At 48.4% G+C, this 25,379-nt stretch overlaps 1 protein-coding gene across 1 annotated transcript; it reads left to right on the forward strand.

The window, feature by feature from the left end:
• The first annotated feature begins 3,572 nt into the window (after positions 1–3,572).
• ildr1 (immunoglobulin-like domain containing receptor 1) lies at positions 3,573–20,262 on the forward strand. The gene is made up of 8 exons (XM_002940921.5): positions 3,573–3,850; positions 11,665–11,835; positions 11,966–12,115; positions 15,530–15,649; positions 15,825–15,971; positions 16,446–16,577; positions 16,939–17,747; positions 18,265–20,262. Exons 1-8 carry the CDS (start codon positions 3,808–3,810, stop codon positions 18,304–18,306), a joined length of 1,614 nt encoding a protein of 537 aa, XP_002940967.1. The 5' UTR covers positions 3,573–3,807; the 3' UTR covers positions 18,307–20,262.
• Positions 20,263–25,379: the final 5,117 nt, after the last annotated feature.

Here is a 25,379-nt window from a genome sequence, read left to right on the forward strand (position 1 = left end):
GCATTCCACTGATAGCTAATAGGGTTTGTCTCCTCTAGGGGGGGCTAAAGGCTGCCTCTCTCATTATATCTCAAGCCCATGTATTGCGTGTGCCCCCCACCCATGACTCATGACTCCATGACTCCCCAACATGTTCTGGGGCCCAGTTTCACTTCCCAGCCCCATAGATACAATGTTTACAGGTGCCCAGTAAGTACTGACAGGGACACTGGGAGCCTATGGGAGCGAGCTAATGGCACCCCGTGCCCAGTAAGGCCAGTGATATGAATACTGAATGGGTTAAAGTAGGAGGGGCAAATGTATGTATAAGCCAATTAGTGAGTAGAACAACATTTTTCTCAATTCAGGGAAAATGATATTTAGGGGATAATATTGTTTTTCCCATCAGAACAGCAGAGAAGGAGCCTGTCACTCACTCGCTAAGTAATGGCGCTTGGGTGTAAACAATAGTGAGTTGCCATGGCAACCTTTGTGCGCTGAATATCAGGGAACAAAGAGGTACATTGAGCAGAATTCCGGGGCACTGGGGTCCCAGTGGGAGGCTCATGTGGCACAAGCGACACTGGGTATTGTCACCGAGACACCCCCATTCAGCCCCGGCCGCCCCTCTAATGATCTGGAACAAAAAGCTTTTTGCCTCCTCTGGGGAATGCCCCCGATAATGAGAAGATGGCTGCCTATTGGTCCAGGCTTAGGCTCTATAGGGGGCATTTAGAATCTACTTGTAGGTGGGGGTCTCCTTTGGGCAGAGATAAAGCGAGAGATTCCCCCACTGTCAGGCAATTCCTGTATGAGGGGGTTAGAGAGCAAGTACAGTATCCATTCCTATAAGGGAGGGGACACTCTCACTCTCTGCTGCCCTCTGCTGGGAGGTGGGTAACTACACAGGATTGCCCCTCGTCCCAGCCCTTTCCTGTGTATTTATCCAGCTGAAACCCCCCCGGCACTGACAATTATAGACTTGTGTCTGCCCTCAAGAAGCAAAGATGGAGGGGTCACTTGGGTTTGGGCCAGAGGGGGGAAGTTTGGGGTTGGCGGGGGGCAACACATCACTGCCGAGTACCCCGTGTCCCATTTGCTCTATATCTGCCCTGTCATAGAGTTATGGATCATTCTTGGAGCTGCTTTTAGTGGGGTCCGAATAAGGGGGGCTGTCATGGGTCCCCCATAGTGGACCCTACGGTGCTGCTGGTACTGTTGGAAAGGTGGGGGGCAGCAGGGGCAGTAAGGTACAAGCTAATAGTAGGACAAGATGGCAGCTGTATGGGAAAGATGGTGATGAAGTGTAGGCCATGCCCCTTTATCCCCAGCCAGGGGCCCGCAGGGGGCAAGAGTCTTGGCTGTAGGGTTAGTGGGGTCCTGGTGCCCTTCTCCCCCCAGCCACAAGGGGCATAAGGGGCAGGAACACAAATGAACCCCCAAGGAACCCTGACAATAATTGCACCCTGGGTGGGCAGAAAAGGCACCAGAACCAAGTAGAGTCGCCACCTGATTGGTATTTACCCAGCCACTAAATCTGCCCCTTCCCTTCTCTGCTGCTGATCAGCCTTTATACTCCCAGGCCCACCCACGCCCCGCCCATTTCCCCACCCATTTCCCAATCACATTCACCCTTTCCCCAAGCATTGAGTAGATGGGTCAGAGGTCTCGCCATTCATTTCTATGGGAAAGGTTTATGGAGAGACTAAGTGCCCCCTGGGGGCAAGTAACTGCCCCAGAGGGAGGTGGGAAGAGGCCGCAGAACTGCTAATGTAAAGCTGCCTCCAGGGGGCGCCATTTCTCCTCACTGCCCAGCTTGGCAGGAACTCGCTATTTGTTTTACCCAGAGGCCCAGGGGATACTGACTGCCGCCCACTCTCCAGGGAAGCCCTGATTGGTGGCTATGGCAACTGGGCGGGACTTAGCAGACAATTCTGGTCAGAAAGCAGCCAGACAGTTGCTTAGAATGGCATTTCCTTTCATTGATTCAAAAACGCTTTTTTGGGTGGATTTCCCCTTAAGGCAGGCTGAGTGGGGATGATGGGAATTGTAGTTTGGAGAATCACTGGGTGCCACACAGGGTGTTCCATTTACACCAAGGGGAGCCCTGAATGTCACAATCTGTGGGTATTACTGGGTATCAGGGTTCTGCCCAATAAGCGAGCGCCTGTCTCTCAGTCCTTAGGGGGAGGGGCTAGTGCCTGAGAGACTACACTCTATAGGCCGCTGAGCTTCTGCCCTCAAGCCTTTATTATGTATATGTAATATGTGTAGTTCCACTAAACCCTACAGGCTGGGCGGAGCTTCCCTCTGCAGGTGGATAAAGATGGCCGCACACAATCCTGCCTCAGATAAGGTTTTCATTGGTCACTGCTCCCAGTTATAGCAGGGCAGGTAAGTATGTGCCCAAGCCCCGCCCCCTGGTACCTGGGTACTTGCACTTAATCAGTAAATCATCACACGCTCCTGTCATCTGAACATTCTGGGGCCCATTTAGCAATTTTTGCCCAGGCAGTAGCCCATAGCAACCATTCAGTTGTACCTCAGCAGTAACCTATAGGAACCAATCAGTGATGAGCTTTTTATCAGCCAGTGGCAGGTGGAACAATTGTGATTGGTTGCTATGGGTTACTGCCCAGCGTTGGTAAATAGGCCCAAGATGTCAAATGGAATTTAAACAGAACCTGCTTATAGCAGTTACCCCAGTATTGGGCTCCCCCTAACCAGCAGCTTATTGCCCCCACACACATGAACTGGAGCCCAGGAAAGTAGTAGTAGTTACAGGGACAGAGTTGCAATTGAGAATTGTAGTCCAATCACAGCTGGAGGCCGGCAGGTTGTATAGGTCAGGTTTAGTGGAGTGGGGGATGCTGGGAGTTGTAGTGCTATGACAGGCGGCAGGTTGTATAGGTCAGGTTTAGTGGAGTGGGGGATGCTGGGAGTTGTAGTGCTATGACAGGCGGCAGGTTGTATGGGTCAGGTTTAGTGGAGTGGGGGATGCTGGGAGTTGTAGTGCTATGACAGGCGGCAGGTTGTATAGGTCAGGTTTAGTGGAGTGGGGGATGCTGGGAGTTGTAGTGCTATGACAGGCGGCAGGTTGTATAGGTCAGGTTTAGTGGAGTGGGGGATGCTGGGAGTTGTAGTGCTATGACAGGCGGCAGGTTGTATGGGTCAGGTTTAGTGGAGTGGGGGATGCTGGGAGTTGTAGTGCTATGACAGGCGGCAGGTTGTATAGGTCAGGTTTAGTGGAGTGGGGGATGCTGGGAGTTGTAGTGCTATGACAGGCGGCAGGTTGTATGGGTCAGGTTTAGTGGAGTGGGGGATGCTGGGAGTTGTAGTGCTATGACAGGCGGCAGGTTGTATGGGTCAGGTTTAGTGGAGTGGGGGATGCTGGGAGTTGTAGTGCTATGACAGGCGGCAGGTTGCATGGGTCGGGTTTAGTGGAGTGGGGGATGCTGGGAGTTGTAGTGCTATGACAGGCGGCAGGTTGTATGGGTCAGGTTTAGTGGAGTGGGGGATGCTGGGGGTTGTAGTGCTATGACAGGCGGCAGGTAGCACATTCCCGGCGCAGTAGAAGGGAGGAGGAGGCGGGGCTGGGAGTGACGGGCCAGTAGGGAGGAGAGGGAACCAGTCTCACCAGTGCGGCTCCGGCTGGGGGAGGGGAGGAAGTTTCGGAGAGGCGCCCGGAGTTTCACTGGGGATTCCCTGCACTCACACCGGTACCGGGGGGCGGGGGAGAGTCAGTACCGGGGGGAGCGGAGAGTCGGTACCGACAGGCGGAGAGAGAGAAGCCGGAGCCTCCGGGAGGGAGCCCACCTGCCCGGTACCATGTTCCTGCGGGCACTGCTGCTCTGTGCCGGGGTACTGTCCGGTGAGTGAGGGGGGTACGGTATGTATGGGGCAATACCGGCGGGGCAGGTGGGTAGGTGGGTACCGATAGTGAGTGCTGGGAGCGGTACGCATGCGCAGTGAGTCCCACCTGTACAGGTGCAATGGCTACAGGCGCTACAGGCTCAGCAACTGCTGGGAACCCCCCCCCCCGGGCCGCTCTGGGCTCTCACAGGCACATTCCTACATAGACTAGTGTGTTGTATATGCACTTCCCTAGCTACAACTACAACTCCCAGCAGCATTGGCAATGAGCCCCCCCAGCCCTTCTCTTGCCTCACCAGGGCCCCCTGCGTCCCTCCCACTACCCCCCCTTACCTCTCTCATGTGGTTCCTAGTGAGCCCCCCAGTATGGCTGAGCATGATGGGAGTTGTGGCCCCTTGTGACAGCCCCCTATACTGGGCCCGGTACCCTCAGGCTTCTCTGCTGATCCCTGGGAACTTAAAGGGGACGTTACACCTTGGAGTAAACTCTTAGTATGATGTAGAGAGTAATATTCTGGGACAATTTGCAATTGGTATTTTATTATTTGTAGTTTTAGGTATTTCACTTATTCTTCAGGAGCTCTGTAGTTTGGAGTTTTAACAGCTATCTGGTTGCTAGGGTCCAAATTACCTTAGCGACCAGGGAGCAGGTTGAATGAGAAGATGTTTAATGAATAGGGGAGGGGCTGAATAGAAAGTAACAATAAAACTGGAGCCTCACAGAGCAATAGGGTTTGGCTGCCGGGGTCAGTGACCCCCATTTGAAAGCTGCAAAGGGTCAGGAGATGATTAAAAAAACTATAAAAAATGAAGACCAATTGAAAAGTTGCTTAAAAGAGGCAGTTCTATAATGTATTAAACCACCCCTGTGATGCATTCCTGGACTGGCAGTTTGGCACAGACATGGGGTCCCGGGCAGGTACAGCCTGCAGGGCACATGGGGGTTGGCAACATATGACATAATGGTATATATATATATATATAGTATCAGCGCCCATCAGTTCCTGCCCACAGTGGGGTTTCTGCAATAAAATCTGAGGGCTTTGTGCGCTGCCATAGGGGTGGGGGGCACCCAGTGATTAGGGGCTGCGTCATGCCACTTCTGTATGGTTGCCATGGCAGCAGGTAAAATGCCAACCTGGGAATGCAAATGGGGGTATTTGGCAAAGATTTTCATTGGCAGGGTGGGGGTGCCCACATCCTGCCCATAGCATGCCAAGCTCCCTCTGTGCCAGTGTCTCACTGAGATGCCAATGCCTGCGCTTCCAGAATGGGGTAGGTTTGTGCCTGACCGGGCAATTGTTATAAAGCGCAACCCCACCCCCCCCTGTAATTTGTGTTTGTGTCTCACTTGTTAATGATTTCTCAGTCCTGAAACCAATGAGGCGTAAAGAGCAGGACTGGCAGAGAATGGCAGGGGTTAGAGGGGAGAGGAATGCTGCCAGCGGGGCATCAGGGGGTGGGGGGGGGGCAGTAATCAGGGCCTAATGAGGCAGTGTATTCCCCTCCCTGCTGTGCTTCTGTCACTCACATTCCTGAGTAAGTCTGGTGGGGGGGGTGTGCCGGATTATGTAGTGAATAAAGTACCCCCTGGTGTAAAATATAAGGATATTATAAGTCCTTGCGCTTTTATATGGTTATGGAACTCCAAGGTGATTTCTAATATCCTTATATTTTACAACAGGGGGCACATTATTTATCATAATATACAAGTTTCAGTGAGTCATGTGACCGAAATGACATCACTACGCGCCCATTATAACTGATGACCGTTTATAAGGATATAATTTATAGTTTGGTCCCATAGGGAAATATATATATATATATATATATTATGGGCAGGTTTAATATTAAGGAGAGAATAAATAATGACCAAATCTCCGCCCCCTCTTTATGCAAAATGGCAAGAATTCTGGGAAAGCATGAAGGCTTTGATTTACTGATTTCCTTGATGGAAACCAGGGCAGTGGGGCTGACATGAGCGGTGGGGGAGTATTGGAGAAACCGACAGCCCCCCCCCCCCTCCCACTCCCATAATTTATAGGTATGTGCAACCTGTACAGCATCTGGTGATCAGGGGGTTAAATTGCTGCCATTACATGGGTTGCACCTCCCCCCATGGGGCCAAACTGATTTCCAAAGCACTAAAAACCTGTATTTTATATTGCCCCAAAATAATCTATTTTGATTTACCCCAGTTTTGCCCCTTAGGGAGACATGGGTGGCAACACTGTTGGGCACTAGGAGTCCTGGAGGGGCAAACACAGCCCATAGCCAGGCACAACTGTGTGTGCTGGGAAACTAGAAGCCCACTGCCCCCCGTTCCCCCCCCCCCCCCGTGATACTTTCCAACTGTGCCTCAGATTGCTTGTTGTTTTACATATGTAAATGAGGGGGTGGAGCTTGGGCCTCTGCTTGAGCTCTCCTCATTCTGAATGTGTTGTTGTGGTAACAGAATGCCAGACTCACAATGGGCCCCTCTGTAGGGGCAGCCTCGTGCCGTTGCCGGTGCAAAAAGGCTGTTCCTGCTCAAATGTGTCCCCAGAACTGAAAAGCTTTGTCTCCTCTGTTGCAGTTTAAACCTGTAAATAACTACATGTAAGTGGAATGCTCTGGGCGCAGTAAGAAGTTATTTACTCTAAGGTAACAGTGTGTGAGACGCCTGCGGGGTTTATTGAATTTGCTACTGTTCCCCCCCCCTTCCGGGATTTATCAATAAATCAGGCAAAGTCTCTCATTGGGAACATGGAACAATTCCGAGGTTTATTCTTTGTTGCACCATTGAAATAACTCACTAGAGTTCCCCGTGCCCCGCACCCCGTCCCCCCCTTCTATAGAGCCGCTGAATTAGACCTTTTGTTTTATTATTGAATTAGAAAAGGATTTTGGGTCGATTTTAGTAAATAGAAAATTTCTACTGAATTGAATGACTGGCGGCAAAACTTCACAAACTTCCTTGTTTGCAAAACTGCAAATATACAGAGAAGGAATGTTCTGGGCACACAATAAGCTGTACCCCCATACTGTACTGTCTAAGGGAAACACTATGGCACCCCCTACCCATATGTATAAATACAAATATACAGAGAAGGAATGTTCTGGGCACACAATAAGCTGTACCCCCATACTGTACTGTCTAAGGGAAACACTATGGCACCCCCTACCCATATGTATAAATACAAATATACAGAGAAGGAATGTTCTGGGCACACAATAAGCTGTACCCCCATACTGTACTGTCTAAGGGAAACACTATGGCACCCCCTACCCATATGTATAAATACAAATATACAGAGAAGGAATGTTCTGGGCACACAATAAGCTGTACCCCCATACTGTACTGTCTAAGGGAAACACTATGGCACCTCCTACCCATATGTATAAATACAAATATACAGAGAGGGAATGTTCTGGGCACACAATAAGCTGTACCCCCATACTGTACTGTCTAAGGGAAACACTATGGCACCTCCTACCCATATGTATAAATACAAATATACAGAGAAGGAATGTTCTGGGCACACAATAAGCTGTACCCCCATACTGTACTGTCTAAGGGAAACACTATGGCACCCCCTACCCATATGTATAAATACAAATATACAGAGAGGGAATGTTCTGGGCACACAATAAGTTGTACCCCCATACTGTACTGTCTAAGGGAAACACTATGGCACCCCCTACCCATATGTATAAATACAAATATACAGAGAAGGAATGTTCTGGGCACACAATAAGCTGTACCCCATACTGTACTGTCTAAGGGAAACACTATGGCACCCCCTAACCATATGTATAAATACAAATATACAGAGAAGGAATGTTCTGGGCATGTAATTCTCCCATACTGCTCTATGGTGCTGTGGATATAAGGAAATAAAAGTAGTATAAATACCACTATTCAGAGGGGCAATGCTATTTGAGCCGTAATGATTGGCCGAGGGGCAGGGTGGCTACTCTGGGACATTCCTGGAATTTCATTGCCGTTACTTTTCCCATTATGAGCAATAAAGCGCTCTGTGTAGCAGGGAGTACGGATACTTTCCAGCGTTCCCATTCAGTGGCTGCCGAGATTCACAGTTCAGAGGAAGAAACGAGCTCCGCAGCCAATGGGAGAACTTGAATCCTGCGCAGAACAAAAAGTTAAAGTGTCAGGAAAAACCTGTATTTTTGCTCTTATCTCAACTTGCCCTTCACTTCCGCTGCCCGTGTCTCTTTATAGGCGATTGTTTCTCTGGCGCAGAGGCTGCCGACGCACGGTGACCTTGAGGTGCCGCAGGGCAGTGTCCCAGAGTTCCCTGTATAACTCAGCCTGCAGCCTTGTGCCTTTATATGGGCACAGAACCCCTCAGTGCCTGCTAATATCCTTATCATTTACAGTAGGGGGTACATTATCCCTTATAATACATGAGTGATACTCAGAGTTCCCTGTATAACTCAGCCTGCAGCCTTGTGCCTTTATATGGGCACAGAACCCCTCAGTGACTGCTAATATCCTTATCATTTACAGTAGGGGGTACATTATCCCTTATAATACATGAGTGATACTCAGAGTTCCCTGTATAACTCAGCCTGCAGCCTTGTGCCTTTATATGGGCACAGAACCCCTCAGTGACTGCTAATATCCTTATCATTTACAGTAGGGGGTACATTATCCCTTATAATACATGAGTGATACTCAGAGTTCCCTGTATAACTCAGCCTGCAGCCTTGTGCCTTTATATGGGGGGCACAGAACCCCTCAGTGACTGCTAATATCCTTATCATTTACAGTAGGGGGTACATTATCCCTTATAATACATGAGGGATACTCAGAGTTCCCTGTATAACTCAGCCTGCAGCCTTGTGCCTTTATATGGGCACAGAACCCCTCAGTGACTGCTAATATCCTTATCATTTACAGTAGGGGGTACATTACCCCGTATAATACAGGAGTGAGATGGGTACAGTGAGCGGTGCCTACGCCGGTGCCATTAGGGATATAAGGGAAGTGCTATCAGTAATAGGAAATTAAATGTTAGCTAATTGTATTTTCCTATGATTATGGGTAACCACAACAGGCTCACTGATTGGTGTATTTACATTTAGTATCTCGTTAGCAAAGGTAACAATGGGCTGGGAGTTAGAGGCCAATCCTTATCGCTTGCGGCCGGGCTCCATGCCTGAATCTCCTGTGCGGTTCTGCAAGTTTATATAATAATTCCTGTACGGCGGCTTTTAAAGGCAAACTGAGCCCTGACATGAAAAAGCGACTCCCCAATACCCATTCATCCCTCATTCTCACTGGGTTTATAGTTATGTGTAACTGTCACTGTGTCTGTCCCTTTCCCTTCCCTGCACTGCTGGTTCTGACTCCTGATACAACTCCCCAATATCCATTCATTCCTCATTCTCACTGGGTTTATAGTTATGTGTAACTGACACTGTGTCTGTCCCTTTCCCTTCCCTGCACTGCTGGTTCTGACTCCTGATACAACTCCCCAATATCCATTCATTCCTCATTCTCACTGGGTTTATAGTTATGTGTAACTGTCACTGTGTCTGTCCCTTTCCCTTCCCTGCACTGCTGGTTCTGACTCCTGATACAACTCCCCAATATCCATTCATTCCTCATTCTCACTGGGTTTATAGTTATGTGTAACTGACACTGTGTCTGTCCCTTTCCCTTCCCTGCACTGCTGGTTCTGACTCCTGATACAACTCCCCAATATCCATTCATTCCTCATTCTCACTGGGTTTATAGTTATGTGTAACTGTCACTGTGTCTGTCCCTTTCCCTTCCCTGCACTGCTGGTTCTGACTCCTGATACAACTCCCCAATATCCATTCATTCCTCATTCTCACTGGGTTTATAGTTATGTGTAACTGACACTGTGTCTGTCCCTTTCCCTTCCCTGCACTGCTGGTTCTGACTCCTGATACAACTCCCCAATACCCATTCATTCCTCATTCTCACTGGGTTTATAGTTATGTGTAACTGGGTAGGCACTGCCTTACTAAGTACCTGACATTTTCCGGTTATTGTGCTTTTGGCAGTTCCAGGGGCAAAGTGCACTGCTGAGATCTGGGTGCAGACGCTGTGTGTGTGTATGAGAGAGATAATCCTTTATTACAGATAATAGAAATTGCCGCCATGTTTCACTGGTGCCTTTGCTGGGGGCCATAGTTTTATGGTATCTCTTTGTACAGGCTATGAGCAAACTTAGGGGGCTGTTCCTGCTGAATTGTGCTTAGTGCAGGGGAATCCCTATGTGCCATAGTTTTATGGTATCTCTCTGTACAGGCTATGAGCAAACTTAGGGGGCTGTTCCTGCTGAATTGTGCTTAGTACAGGGGAATCCCTATGTGCCATAGTTTTATGGTCTCTCTCTGTACAGGCTATGAGCAAACTTAGGGGGCTGTTCCTGCTGAATTGTGCTTAGTACAGGGGAATCCCTATGTGCCATAGTTTTATGGTATCTCTTTGTACAGGCTATGAGCAAACTTAGGGGGCTGTTCCTGCTGAATTGTGCTTAGTACAGGGGAATCCCTATGTGCCATAGTTTTATGGAATCTCTCTGTACAGGCTATGAGCAAACTTAGGGGGCTGTTCCTGCTGAATTGTGCTTAGTACAGGGGAATCCCTATGTGCCATAGTTTTATGGTATCTCTCTGTACAGGCTATGAGCAAACTTAGGGGGCTGTTCCTGCTGAATTGTGCTTAGTACAGGGGAATCCCTATGCTGCCATAGTTTTATGGTATCTCTCTGTACAGGCTATGAGCAAACTTAGGGGGCTGTTCCTGCTGAATTGTGCTTAGTACAGGGGAATCCCTATGCTGCCATAGTTTTATGGTATCTCTCTGTACAGGCTATGAGCAAACTTAGGGGGCTGTTCCTGCTGAATTGTGCTTAGTACAGGGGAATCCCTATGTGCCATAGTTTTATGGTATCTTTCTGTACAGGCTATGAGCAAACTTAGGGGGCTGTTCCTGCTGAATTGTGCTTAGTTTCCCTTGAAATACACAAAAAGTAATACTCCCAGCCATGTTCCTCTTGTCTGGGGCCATAACTGACATTTACTAACACTCTGAGTTCCCGGCCGCTGACTTATTGGCCGTTTATTTATTGGGTCTGGTACCGTGTAACTGATTTATGGGCCGTCGGCGCTGCCGCCCTGTCTGCTCTGTTATTGATCCAAACTGAAGGCCGTTGGCACAAGCACCGCGAGCTGCAGACTTTATATTCCTGCGCTGGGGGGATTAAAGGGGAAATGAGAAGGATCTTCCGCTGTGTTTATCTCTGCCAATGGGGGAGCAGCTGACTCTCCGTAGGAATGTAGTAATAGTAGCACAGGCTGATAAAGTCTCCAATTTGGGGGAGCAGCTGACTCTCCGTAGGAATGTAGTAATAGTAGCGCAGGCTGATAAAGTCTCCAATTTGGGGGAGCAGCTGACTCTGTAGGAATGTAGTAATAGTAGCGCAGGCTGATAAAGTCTCCGGTTTGGGGGAGCAGCTGACTCTGTAGGAATGTAGTAGTAGTAGCGCAGGCTGATAAAGTCTCCGGTTTGGGGGAGCAGCTGACTCTGTAGGAATGTAGTAATAGTATTGCAGGCTGATAAAGTCTCTGGTTTGGGGGAGCAGCTGACTCTGTAGGAATGTAGTAGTAGTAGCGCAGGCTGATAAAGTCTCCGGTTTGGGGGAGCAGCTGACTCTGTAGGAATGTAGTAGTAGTAGCGCAGGCTGATAAAGTCTCCGGTTTGGGGGAGCAGCTGACTCTGTAGGAATGTAGTAGTAGTAGCGCAGGCTGATAAAGTCTCCGGTTGCGTTACAGGGGCCCGGGCGCTGCTGGTGACGGTTCAGGACACACAGAGGTACACGATGCTCTTCTCCACCATTATCCTCAAGTGCGACTACAGCACCTCGGCGCAGATCCAGGACGTGGCCGTCACGTGGAAGTACAAGTCCTTCTGCAAGGACCCCATCTTTGATTACTTCTCCGCAGGTAAGTCCTGATCCATTCCCTGCACTGGCAGTTCTGACTCCTGAAACAATGTAGCTGGAAGCGAACTGAACTCTGCTGCATTCTATTGGCTCTTACATTGCACATAAGAGTAACGGCAGTTTCCCCCCAGCCTATCAGGCGTCGCTGAGCCTCAATCAGGACCCCACTAACGACTGCAACGACAACCAGCGGGAGGTGCGCATCGTCATCCAGAAGCGGGGGCAGAACGAGCCGGTGCTGGGGGTGGATTACCGGCAGCGCAAAATCACCATTCAGAATAGTAAGTGCCCTCTGACCCCGAGTATAAGCCCCTCCCTGTCGGGGTGAATGTTTCCGTGGGGTAGAATTAGTGGGAGGGAACATTAAATCCTCACAATAGATGTACTTCCTGTCTGGCCATGTTTGGTTCAATGTAAACTTCCTGGGCTGCAAAGGGAGGAGTCCAAATTTTTGTTCTTGCCCCTCCCCCTTGTTTTAGAGTCTGATTTTCACTGGACAGAAAACACTGGGGCCACACAGGTGACAGTTTCTCAGTGGCCCAATCAGATAGAGCTTGTCCCTACGTAGCAGTAATGTAACCGGCCGGCCCACTAGGTATCTTCCAAATTGTGTGGGTGGGAGTCAGATCCCCATTGTAAGCAGCAGTCCTGCCCTGCTTTATGGCTGAGATTCTAGCTATCTGTATAACAGAGCATTCTGTCACAGTGGCACAGATCCTATCCCCCCCCCCCCATTGTAAGCAGCAGTCCTGCCCTGCTTTATGGCTGAGATTCTAGCTATCTGTATAACAGAGCATTCTGTCACAGTGGCACAGATCCTATCTGATCCCCCCCATTGTAAGCAGCAGTCCTGCCCTGCTTTATGGCTGAGATTCTAGCTATCTGTATAACAGAGCATTCTGTCACAGTGGCACAGATCCTATCTGATCCCCCCCATTGTAAGCAGCAGTCCTGCCCTGCTTTATGGCTGAGATTCTAGCTATCTGTATAACAGAGCATTCTGTCACAGTGGTACAGATCCTATCTGATCCCCCCATTGTAAGCAGCAGTCCTGCCCTGCTTTATGGCTGAGATTCTAGCTATCTGTATAACAGAGCATTCTGTCACAGTGGCACAGATCCTATCTGATCCCCCCATTGTAAGCAGCAGTCCTGCCCTGCTTTATGGCTGAGATTCTAGCTATCTGTATAACAGAGCATTCTGTCACAGTGGCACAGATCCTATCTGATCCCCCCCATTGTAAGCAGCAGTCCTGCCCTGCTTTATGGCTGAGATTCTAGCTATCTGTATAACAGAGCATTCTGTCACAGTGGCACAGATCCTATCTGGATTTGCACTATAAGTGATTCAGATAAGAAAAGGAAACGACTCCTAATTTAGCTTTAAATAAACAGCGCCATCAGGTGGTGACAGATATAATTGGCAGCCAAAGCTCTGATTTACCAGACAATATAACCGGTACATTCAGTCGCTTGTATGGGAGGATATGAAGTTATTGCTGAGCCCGTGGGTGCATAATGATTGTGATTTTTGTGTTGGTGATTTTCCCATGATGCCTTTGGTTTGGGGGTTATGGGGGGAAGGAAGTGGGCGCCAGGGGAAGTGAGGGTTGATTTGTGCATAAAGGGAATTCACTTGTTCCTTCCCTGCGGTTCTGTCAGGTTCCGTTATGTTCCACCTGCTCAGCAGCCGCCAGCACCTCGCCCCCCCCACAGCCCCCATCTGTCACATTAGCTCTGTCTGTCAGTGGCTGTCACCCTACATATGTGCTGTCTGTCTGTCTCGGTGGGAGTCCTGCTGTCTGTCAGGAAACCTAGGAATGTCATTGTACCCTGTAGCCTAAATGCTTTAGTGGAACCAGGGGCCCAAACCATGGAAACAGCCCCAGCCCATAATTATTCCTCCAGAAGACATTACCCTTGGCATTATGTGTTCTCCTGGCATCTGCCCAACCGACACTTGTCAAACTGCCAGATGTACAATACAGAAGTATTCTCTGTAGATTTTCTCTAATGAATTTGGGTTCATAGGTAGGCATTATAGTGACCTCTAGTGGCAGCAAGATGCATCTACTGTAGGATATTCTCTGCGTGTGTATTGTAAAGGATGGTATTAGAGGGACCTCTAGTGGCAGTAAATGTGTAATAGCTAGGCAGTACCTAGATGCATTTTCTGTAGAATTTTTTTGTAATGAATGTGCATAGGTAGGTATTAGAGTGACCTCTAGTGGCTCTTACATGCATTTTCTGCAGGATTTTCTCTTATGAATTTATATGTATAGATGGGCAGTATAGCGACCTCTAGTGGCTCTTACATGCATTTTCTGCAGGATTTTCTTTAATGAATTTATATGTATAGTTGGGCAGTATAGCGAACTCTAGTGGCTCTTACATGCATTTTCTGCAGGATTTTCTCTAATGAATTTATATGTATAGTTGGGCAGTATAGCGACCTCTAGTGGCTCTTACATGCATTTTCTGCAGGATTTTCTCTAATGAATTTATATGTATAGATGGGCAGTATAGCGACCTCTAGTGGCTCTTACATGCATTTCTGCAGGATTTTCTCTAATGAATTTATATGTATAGATGGGCAGTATAGCGACCTCTAGTGGCTCTTACATGCATTTTCTGCAGGATTTTCTCTAATGAATTTATATGTATAGTTTGGCAGTATAGCGACCTCTAGTGGCTCTTACATGCATTTTCTGCAGGATTTTCTCTAATGAATTTATATGTATAGATGGGCAGTATAGCGACCTCTAGTGGCTCTTACATGCATTTCTGCAGGATTTTCTCTAATAAATTTATATGTATAGATGGGCAGTATAGCGACCTCTAGTGGCTCTTACATGCATTTCTGCAGGATTTTCTCTAATGAATTTAAATGTATAGATGGGCAGTATAGTGACCTCTAGTGGCTCTTACATGCATTTCTGCAGGATTTTCTCTAATGAATTTATATGTATAGATGGGCAGTATAGCGACCTCTAGTGGCTCTTACATGCATTTCTGCAGGATTTTCTCTAATAAATTTATATGTATAGATGGGCAGTATAGCGACCTCTAGTGGCTCTTACATGCATTTCTGCAGGATTTTCTCTAATGAATTTAAATGTATAGATGGGCAGTATAGTGACCTCTAGTGGCTCTTACATGCATTTCTGCAGGATTTTCTCTAATGAATTTATATGTATAGATGGGCAGTATAGCGACCTCTAGTGGCTCTTACATGCATTTCTGCAGGATTTTCTCATGAATTTATATGTATAGATGGGCAGTATAGCGACCTCTAGTGGCTCTTACATGCATTTTCTGCAGGATTTTCTCTAATGAATTTATATGTATAGATGGGCAGTATAGCGACCTCTAGTGGCTCTTACATGCATTTTCTGCATGATTTTCTCTAATGAATTTATATGTATAGATGGGCAGTATAGTGACCTCTAGTGGCACCTATGTGCATTTTCTATTAGTTTGTCATATAAATAAATTTACAATGAAACCTCAGTTTTATATCTCCTGATTTGAGGTTTTCCCTCATTTTACACAGTTGCTTTATGGTCCCACTGCTATATAATGCATAATACATTATCCAGATTTTACGCCATTTTTTATGGTCCCCTGAAAACTATAAAATGGGGGTTTTGCTGCATTTCTCTAGTTTTATCTTCTTTCTGTTCTTCCCTTCCCCAGAGGCCGACCTGGTGATCAGCGAGGTCATGTGGTGGGACCACGGGGTCTATTTCTGCACAGTTGAAGCTTCGGGGGACACATCGGGGGACCCCGATAAAGAGGTCAAACTGATTGTGCTGCGTAAGTTCCTTAACCATCATCTCCTGGCATTTTCTCTCTCTCTGATTGGAGGAACTGATAACTGCACCCCCAGACTGTACTTTCTGGATCCGCCCGATGTGCCTTTCTGTGCATTAGGCTGTCCTGCAAGGGATTCTGGGATTTGTAGTTCAACTGCTTCTTTATGTGCCCACAGATTGGCTGACGGTTCTCTTCATCGTCCTGGGTGGCTTGCTCCTCTTCCTCCTGATTGGCATTTGCTGGTGCCAGTGCTGCCCACACTGCTGCTGCTGCTACGTCCGGTGCCCGTGCTGCCCAACCAAATGCTGCTGCCCAGAAAAAGGTAGGAAGTGGAGAAAGCGCATGTGTATCATTTGCAGTATCTGCCCATTCACTTCCCAGATCCGCCTGGGGCTAAAGGCTCCGTTTGTGCTATGAACATGTAATACTAATAAACCTTATACACCACATTCTAGTGTGTGTAATGCTGCCCCCGTGTGGTTGAATAGAATAATGAGTTTAATTTTCCTGCACAAATGGGGTAATGTCGCCCCCGTGTGGTTCAATAGAATAATAATTTTTCCTTCACAAATGGGATAATGTCGCCCCCGTGTGGTTGTAGGGGTTAATAGCGAGTGTTGACGAATGCAGAGTTAAAAAGCTAAATAAAGACCGTATAATGTTTGGTAAATGAGTGAAACAAAAGGCTAGAACTGAACTATTTATAGTGATGGGGGGGTCGTGTTTGATAAGGAGAGTAAGCAAGATTTTTCACTGTGAATTACCCACAATGCCTTATGTTAATTCTCTTACCTAGCTATCGCCCGGCACAGATACATGAAGCAAGTAGAAAGCATGGCCCCTTGGATGATGGATAAGCCATACTATGCGGGAGCCGATCGAAACTCCCAGCATTCTTCTTACCAACTAAATCCTTTACTGCAGCGAGGTAAGAAAAGGGTTAATTGGTTTCCTAAAGGGACTAGAGAGTTCAACACTGAAAAGGTGGCAGTTGGGGGTAGAAGGTGGCAGAAGGTGGCAGTAGGGAGGAGGGGGGGGCAGTAGTTGGAGAAGGGGCAGTAGTTGGAGAAGGGGCAGTAGGGGGAGAAGGTGACTGTAGGGGGCAGAAGGTGACAGGCAAGATTACCATGGCCCTTTGGCCCACAAACAGCAGAAGACTATTGGATAAGAATTGGGAGATAAAACATCTAATGGGTTATAGGTTAAAAATATGTATTTATTTGTATTGCCCTGAGCCTCACTAACAGTTTTTCCCATTTTCTCCCTCCTTGTGTTGGTGGCGTCGCTAGACCTCTCCATGCAGGGCAGCCTCCCACTCCCCGCGCAGCCGAGCTTCCCGCCTTCCAACAACAAAGTCCTGGATTTCCTGGAGACGGAGATAAAGAATCTGAACCCGGCGCAGCCCCTGACGTCCGCTCCTCACTACAGCGGCGCCGCCCACCAGCCCAGCATGTTGTCGTCCCTCAGCGAGGTCGGGATACGGGAGGTGGAGCGCCGAGTCATACAGCTTCCCCCATTGGTGGAACATATTGTCAGCTCCCACCGCAGCAGCAACTCCTCCTCCCAGCAGCGCAGAAACATGGGCTCCTGGGACCCCCTGGATGGAGACAGAGACAGGAGGAGGAACAGACAGCCGGGCGATTCCGAGAGCAGCTGGAGAGCGCAGGAGAGACCGCACAGCGACAGATCCTCTGGACACCGGAGAGATCCACAAAGCAACCGGCGCCCAAGAAGAGACGTCTCTCCGCCCCGTCGCTATGACGATAGTTACAGCGATGATTCGCCCGACAACGATCCCCGAGGTCGATATAACCCACGTTCTGAGCGGTCGAGACCTACAGAGAGGAGAAGGTCTCCAGAAAGAGGAGATCAAGGGAGAAGGGGAAGCCCCGACAGATACTCGAGGTCCCAAAGGCACAGGAGGAGTTACTCCCCGCCCCACCGGCACGATTCCTGGAGTTCGGAGGATGAAGGGCACCATAACCCGGGCAGGAGGGGGAGGCGCTCGTACGAGTGGCCCGAGGATAAACCCCCCAGCTACAAGTCTCTCGATATCTGTACGGGAAAAGCTCCGACCCAACGGGCTGGGAGACAGTCTGTAAGAGCATTCTACAGCCTCTTTACTCATACGTTGTACTGCAACACTGCACTGATACAGGGCTGGGACTGGGGGCAGGCAGAATAGGCAGCTGCTGGGAGGGGGGCACAATTTAATTGCTATGAGCAAACTTAGGGGGCTGTTCCTGCTGAATTGTGCTTAGTACAGGGGAATCCCTATGTTCCATAGTTTTATGGTATCTCTCTGTACAGGCTATGAGCAAACTTAGGGGGCTGTTCCTGCTGAATTGTGCTTAGTACAGGGGAATCCCTATGTGCCATAGTTTTATGGTATCTCTCTGTACAGGCTATGAGCAAACTTAGGGGGCTGTTCCTGCTGAAACATGATTAGTAAGCACTGACATAGTTTTATATAATATTCTCTACTGGCTTTCTAGGAGGGGGAATGACAATACAGAAGGGATGGGGGTAAAAGGGGTTTTAAGATAAAGGCTGTGTATCTCTATGTCCTGATGTCTGTAAAATTTCTGCTGTTTCATTGGTTTCTCTCTCCGCAGGACCGGGCAAGTTCCAGAAGTGGGCGGAGCATGGTCATATAACCAGAAGATCCGATACAAATCAACAAATGGACCTTTGTGGTTTCCCAAAGCGCAAATATTTTCAACTTGAAAGCCGAAGAAAGCAAATTGCTACTCTGATTAACCAGCAATACTGTCAGTGCCTTTGGGTTCTATATCTGTATATATGGGCCATAACCAGGTTTTATACAAAGAAACGCACACCCGCTGCCTTACGCCAGACTTCACTGGGGATTCTGGGACCCCTTTAGATCAAACTTAAGGGGGGCCGTTGTCTTATTTCAATGAAGTTTTTGCATCAGGATCTTCCCTGTGAGTCGCGCTGCCATTAAATATGTCACCTCAATGCAATACACTGAATAAAAGCACAAATATTGTGTTATAAGAAGAACCAACCCCACCCGCCAACACAGACTGCCTTCTGCCATGCAAGCTCCTATTTGGCAATCAGTCCCAGGGAGTGGAGGTCACGTGACCAAACATGGCAGCCCTCAAGCCCACTGGGCAAGCCTGCCTTAGTAAGACTGGTACCGGGGAGCGGGGCCATTTTGGGGAGCAGCTCAAGAGATTTTATTTAACATTGAATAATGAGAAGTAACCTGAATAAATCTGACAGTAGCCGTCGGGGAATAGATTCCTGGGAGTACAAGGATATCCTTCCCTAGGAACCTTAGCTGTGTACTCTGTATATATAATTATATATTGAATAAAGTGCCCCCTATTGTAAAATATAAGGATATTGTCACCAAAGAGCCCCATGACCATCGACCGAGTGCTTTTATACAGGTCATGGAACTCCGAGGTGACTTCTGATATCCTTATATTTTACAACAGGGGGGGACTTGATTTATTATAATATACAAGTTTCAGTGAGTCATGTGACAGAAATGGCATAACTAAGCTCCGATTATAACTGATGACATCACTAAGCACCGTTTATAAGGATATAATTTACAGTTTGATCTCATAGGGAAATGACCAAACTGTATATTATATAAGTATAAATCCTGTTCAACCAAATAATGACTTACATATATATATATATATAATGTGGCAAGTAATAATGCAAGGGTGGGCTGAAGCGCTGGTCAGTTAAGGGGCCTTATACATTAATCACAGTGCAGGCTGGGCTCTATACCTGTGCCTGAGGGGCAAGGAGGGTCGCCACCCAGCCGGTATTTAACCGGGTTAGCCAGCAAATCGCCAGCTAGGGCCGCTGCTGTATGTTACCCCTACCTATAAACCCCTCTCTGACGTGGCAGATCCCACCTTTTATAAAGTGGCCAGCCTTAGCCCTGCCCACCCCCCAGCCCCATCCATTCCACTGCCTAGAATGCCCATTTCCCTGCCCCCAAATGACATCACCGCCCGCCCCCACCATAAAGGCTGGTATGAATAGGAAAAAATGGTGGCAACCCTAAGAGCAAGAGAGTGATGTGCTTAATGCCCCAAGCAGGGTAAATACAGAGCTCCCTTGTGCCCCCCCCCCCCCCCCCCCCCTGTTTTTGCCTCCAGAACGACCTGAAGGGGCCAGGTGCATTGTGGGCAATATACATGGGACTTTGCACTTGCTTTATCTGCCTTTTTCCTGGTGATAAACAAACCCTTCTGTATCCCTTGAGCTGATAGGACGTTGCCTCCATAACAAAGAAGGCTGTGTTGGAAAGTTGGCACTGCCCGGGGCATCACGCTGGCACTGTGGGAGCTGCAGCGGGTAGAACCGGCGGTGCAGGTTTGTGGGAACCCAGAGAGCCGGAGGATCCGCACACAGAGTTTAGGGCTGAATATCAGGATTTGTACAATTGTCTAATATACTGTATATATATATATATATATATATTTTTTTTTTTTTTTACTGGAGGAAACAATCATTTGGGCTGCTGTGTGCTCTGTATCTGTATAAACTGGATGTAATTATAGTTATAATAGAGTTATAGACATTGTTTACCTGTAAATAAACCAGAGATGTTTATAGTGGCTCCCTCTGATTTGTGCTGTTCCTGCCAGACTGGGACTGATTTACTAATGCCCGGACTGGCAATCTGTGGGTTCTGGCAAATGCCGCAGACAGTCACTATTTATTGGGCCTATGGGGGGGCTGTTTGGGTCTCTGTTTACTTGAAATACCAGGGCCTATTTTGCTTCCCAGTATGGGCCTGGTGCATCGGTGCAAAAGCAGCCAATCAGCAATAACTTCAGGCTGCACTGATTTATCTTATTGGTTGCAGTTCAACAGGACGCTGACACCTGCCTTCTGGTAAAGGGGTTTTTCACCTTTGAGTTAACTTTTAGTAGGATGTAGAGAATAATATTCTGAGGCAATTTGCAATTGGTCTTCATTTTTTATTAGTAGTTTTTTCATTATTACAGTTTTTGTTAAGCAGCTATCCAGTTTGGAGTTTCAGCAGCTATTTGGTTGCTAGGATCCAAATGACCTTAGCAACCAGGGAGTGGTTTGAATGAGAGACTGATATATGAATAGGAGAGGGAATATAGAAAAATAAGCATAAATAGTAAATAATGCAGACCAATGGAAGGGTTGCTTAGAATTGCCCATTCTATAACGTACTAAAAGCAGCGCTGGATTTGTTATATGGTCGCCGCCCCCATGTGCGCCAGATGTCGGTTTAGGAGGCTTGTCGTTCATGTCCAAACACTGGCAGATAAGCTGCAAAATCAGTAGCTAGAATCAGCCCGTGTATGGGCACCGTTAGCCCCAATTAGCTGATGCCCAGCCTATACACCATAGTGAGAGCACAAACTCTGTGTCAGTCACTTTGCATTTGCAAATCAGCATGTCTGGGAAGGAATATCGTATTTGTGCAACGATTTCCCTATATTACCCCTTCTGGCACAGTTTGGCCTCTGTGACATAACAAACTGTATAAGTTGGATGAAACTATTAGATATTTCTGTTTATGCTGAAATGTACCCCCTGCCCCCCTCCTACCTGTTGTAGCAAATGCATTGTGTAGGTTAATCTCATCTAGGTGTGTATTGTGTGTAGCCAGCCGGCTCTGTCTGGCCCTCCCCATATAATTGCCCCTATTGTGAGGGCACACAGAGCCAGACCCCATAGTGACACAATACACATAGTTACCCCTTGTGAGAGAAGTGCTCTGTCTAGTAAATGCAAAAGACTGAACTGGGCATGCTCCCTAGGTGGCTTCCCATAGGCCCAGTGGGATTAGCTATGATTGGCCCCTCTGGAAGCTGCCTTTGGGTTGGCAGAAGGAGTCAAATCCTGTTTTGGTTTTACGACAGGGGCTGCTCCCTTTCTGGCTACAAAGGTGGCTGCCAAGAGTTCCAAGGAGCCTTTTGTCTGGGGTGTAACCTTAGCTACGGCAGGACCCCCTCCCCTGTGTTCCCTGGAATCTACCTTAGCTGCGGCAAGAAGATTCCCCCCAACTGTGTGTATTTCCCTACTCCCTAAGGAACAAGATTGCAGGCTGGCTACCACCTACTGGCTTATGGGAACCTGCTGATGGCTACTTGCCATTTCTCCAATAAACGCCTCATCCTGTGATACCAACTGTTTGCTCTTTGGGTCCTGCCCTATGTCTGGGAACTCACGGCCCTGAGGTTGTGACATAATTTGGTGGCAAGCAGTGGCATAGGATCCCAGGACCCAAAAGGCACCATGAGCACCCCACCTGGATTCTACGCTGACCCATTGGATCTCTTTGCTTGCATGGATTACTCCTGGACTCCAGAGATCCCTACTGATCCCAGAGAGAGGACCCTGTTCTGGCTGAGATGTGAGTCACTGGGACTATCTGGGGATGAGGGTCTGGCATATGGAGTAGGGCAGTTAGTGGCAGGAGAGGCAGACCTGGAGGATGGGTACTATGTTCTGCAGCGCACCATGCACCAACCAGGTGGGAGATATTGGCACAGTCCCTATACAGTGCTCCCGCTTCCCTGTAGCTTGGCGGAATGGCACGGCCAATGGGAGAGGCTGAGGCCTCCCCGAGTGAAAACCCTGTTTGTTTAGAGTTCAGTGGTTGTGTTGCCCCTGTGCTGGTAGAACCGGAGAGTGGGTGCTGCCACTTTAAAGGCTTGGCAGAGGCTGAGGCCTCCCCAAGTGAAATCCCTAATTGTGTGGAGCCTGGAGCTGCTCAGTTTGAAAAAAGCTCCAAGGAGGGAAGAGATGAGGATTCCCCACTACCTGAGTTGTTGCTGGCTGGAGAGGAACAGGACCAAGAGGAAAGCATTGCTCAGGATTCCCCAATGTCTATCAGAGCAGTCAGTTCTGGGAATGGAGTAAGGGGCACCCGAAAAGCACAACGTGTAACCAGGGCAGTTGTTCCGGAAACCCCCTCTGGCAGACAACAAGGCCAGAGAATTGCCCCACAGAGAAATAAAACACTGGTGAGTCCCCGTGCTGTCCCTACAATATCTCCCAGATGGAGGGGTCCCCCATTGTGTAATGTTACAGGGACCGGGGCCTTGAGAGAGGTTGGGTGGAACTTAGAATTAAAGAAAAGACAGGGGGATAAACATTTGTCTAATACTCTTTGGGGTCCACTGGTCATTGGGGTCACTTGAAGATGAGTCACCTTGGCCTGACTGCTTGGGGGGGGGGAATACAGACTGTACCACCTGGGATTGTTCCCTTCTCCCTGGAAGGCCCCTTTATTGTCCTGGAGGCCAGAACTGTGACATTACAGGGTCGCCCATATGGAGGAGAGAGGGTTAATGATGGCCGCCCTGAAATATCCCTCTTAGATCCTGTGGGTTCTGTTTACACCCCATCTTTTTATTCCTGTTTTGCCAATATGCCCCCCCCCCAAGGAACTAAAGACTTTTGCTAAGTGACTTTGGGAAACTGCACCAACTGCTGCCCCCTACTGTGTGTAAGGGGCCCAGCCACTAAGGGCTGTCGGGGAGGGGGAGAGAATACAGTAACTCTGGGACAGATACAAATTAGGACTCTAAAGTAACATTTTTCTTTCTTATTATGGATATTTTGCTTTATGGGAATTGGCTAGTGAGGCTGCTGGGAACCTGTGTAGGCCCCCAGCAGGCTCACTATTTGGGAAGGGGGAGAAATGTGACATAACAAACTGTATAAGTTGGATGAAACTATTAGATATTTCTGTTTATGCTGAAATGTACCCCCTGCCCCCTCCTACCTGTTGTAGCAAATGCATTGTGTAGGTTAATCACATCTAGGTGTGTATTGTGTGTATCCAGCCGGCTCTGTCTGGCCCTCCCCATGTAATTGCCCCTATTGTGAGGGCACACAGAGCCAGACCCCATAGTGACACAATACACATAGTTACCCCTTGTGAGAGCAGTGCTCTGTCTAGTAAATGCAAAAGACTGAACTGGGCATGCTCCCTAGGTGGCTTCCCATAGGCCCAGTGGGATTAGCTATGATTGGCCCCTCTGGAAGCTGCCTTTGGGTTGGCAGAAGGAGCCAAATCCTGTTTTGGTTTTACGACAGGGGCTGCTCCCTTTCTGGCTACAAAGGTGGCTGCCAAGAGTTCCAAGGAGCCTTTTGTCTGGGGTGTAACCTTAGCTACGGCAGGACCCCCTCCCCTGTGTTCCCTGGAATCTACCTTAGCTGCGGCAAGAAGATTCCCCCCAACTGTGTGTATTTCCCTACTCCCTAAGGAACAAGAGTGCAGGCTGGCTACCACCTACTGGCTTATGGGAACCTGCTGATGGCTACTTGCCATTTCTCCAATAAACACCTCATCCTGTGATACCAACTGTTTGCTCTTTGGGTCCTGCCCTATGTCTGGGAACTCACGGCCCTGAGGTTGTGACAGCCTCCCCCCAACGGGCTGTGCATAAACCCCAGTGCCATTGGTCTCTAGGAGAATGAATGAGTTATATTTGTAAAAACATCATACACAAATGGGGTTGAGGAGACCAGCTCATACATATGCAAATAAGCACAAGTAATTCTGGGAACTAATACCAAACAGCACCAATACAAATCATTTTACATGGGTTTATCCTATAGGGCAGTGCTGTCCAACTGGCGGGCCCGCGACCCCCCTCTGTGTGGCCCCCCACCTGTCTGGCTGCTTTGATGGCTTACCTTTGAGTAAGCATTAAATGGTATCAGTACTGTGATTAACTGGCCCCCTGCATGGTTCTCACCTCAGATTCAGGCTGTAATCCCTCTGTATTGTTTAAACATGTAATTCCCTGTGTTGTTCACACCTTTTAATCCCTACATTGTTCACCCCCTGCATTGTTCACACCTCAGGCTCAGGCTGTAATCACCCCTACACTGTGTATAGGCAGCATAGGGTAGGCAGAGTATGGCACAAACAGGCAGCATAGGGCAGGGAGGGTATTGAACACACAGGCAGCATAGGGCAGGGAGAGTATGGCACACACAGGCAGCATATGGCAGGGAGAGTATGGCACACACAGGAAGCATATGGCAGGGAGAGTGTGGCACACACAGGCAGGGTAGGGCAGAGTATGACACACACAGGCAGCATAGGGCAGACACAGGCATCATAGGGCAGGCAGAGTATGGCACACACAGGCAGCATAGGGCAGGCAGAGTATGGCAGACACAGGCAGCATAGGGCAGGTAGAGTATGGCACACACAGGTAGCGTAGGGCAGGCAGAGTATGGCACACACAGGCAGCGTAGGGCAGGCAGAGTATGGCACACACAGGCAGCGTAGGGCAGGCAGAGTATGGCACACACAGGCAGGGTAGGGCAGGCAGAGTATGGCACACACAGGTAGCGTAGGGCAGGCAGAGTATGGCACACACAGGCAGCGTAGGGCAGGCAGAGTATGGCACACACAGGTAGCGTAGGGCAGGCAGAGTGCTGCCTGTGTGTGCCATATACTCTTTCTACCCTATGCTGCCTGTGGGAGGTGAACCTGGCAGGGGTTTGTTCTGGGAGATTGTTAGCAGTTGGAAATAGCCATTAAATGGTCCCTAAGGTGTGTAAATATATGCTGGGGGTTGCTGTGCTATCCACAGGGGAGGAGGAGTCATATGGATTTTAGGGTGTGTCTTAATATGATATAATATAATTCTTTCACATATGAAGGATGGTTGATATCCCTGCAGTGAGGACCAAGCCTTTGGGTTTTTGCTGCACTACCACCATT

This window comes from Xenopus tropicalis, chromosome 2, assembly GCF_000004195.4.
Source record: "Xenopus tropicalis strain Nigerian chromosome 2, UCB_Xtro_10.0, whole genome shotgun sequence".
In the NCBI taxonomy this organism is placed as follows: Eukaryota; Metazoa; Chordata; class Amphibia; order Anura; family Pipidae; genus Xenopus; species Xenopus tropicalis.

Excerpts from the sequence above, each read along its gene's own strand:
- ildr1 (XM_002940921.5), top strand. The coding sequence starts at position 3,808 with ATGTTCCTGCGGGCACTGCTGCTCTGTGCCGGGGTACTGTCCG. Across the intron at positions 12,116-15,529 it reads CAAAATCACCATTCAGAATA|AGGCCGACCTGGTGATCAGC; the intron begins GTAAGTGCCCTC and ends TCCCTTCCCCAG. Across the intron at positions 16,578-16,938 it reads AAATCCTTTACTGCAGCGAG|ACCTCTCCATGCAGGGCAGC; the intron begins GTAAGAAAAGGG and ends TGGCGTCGCTAG.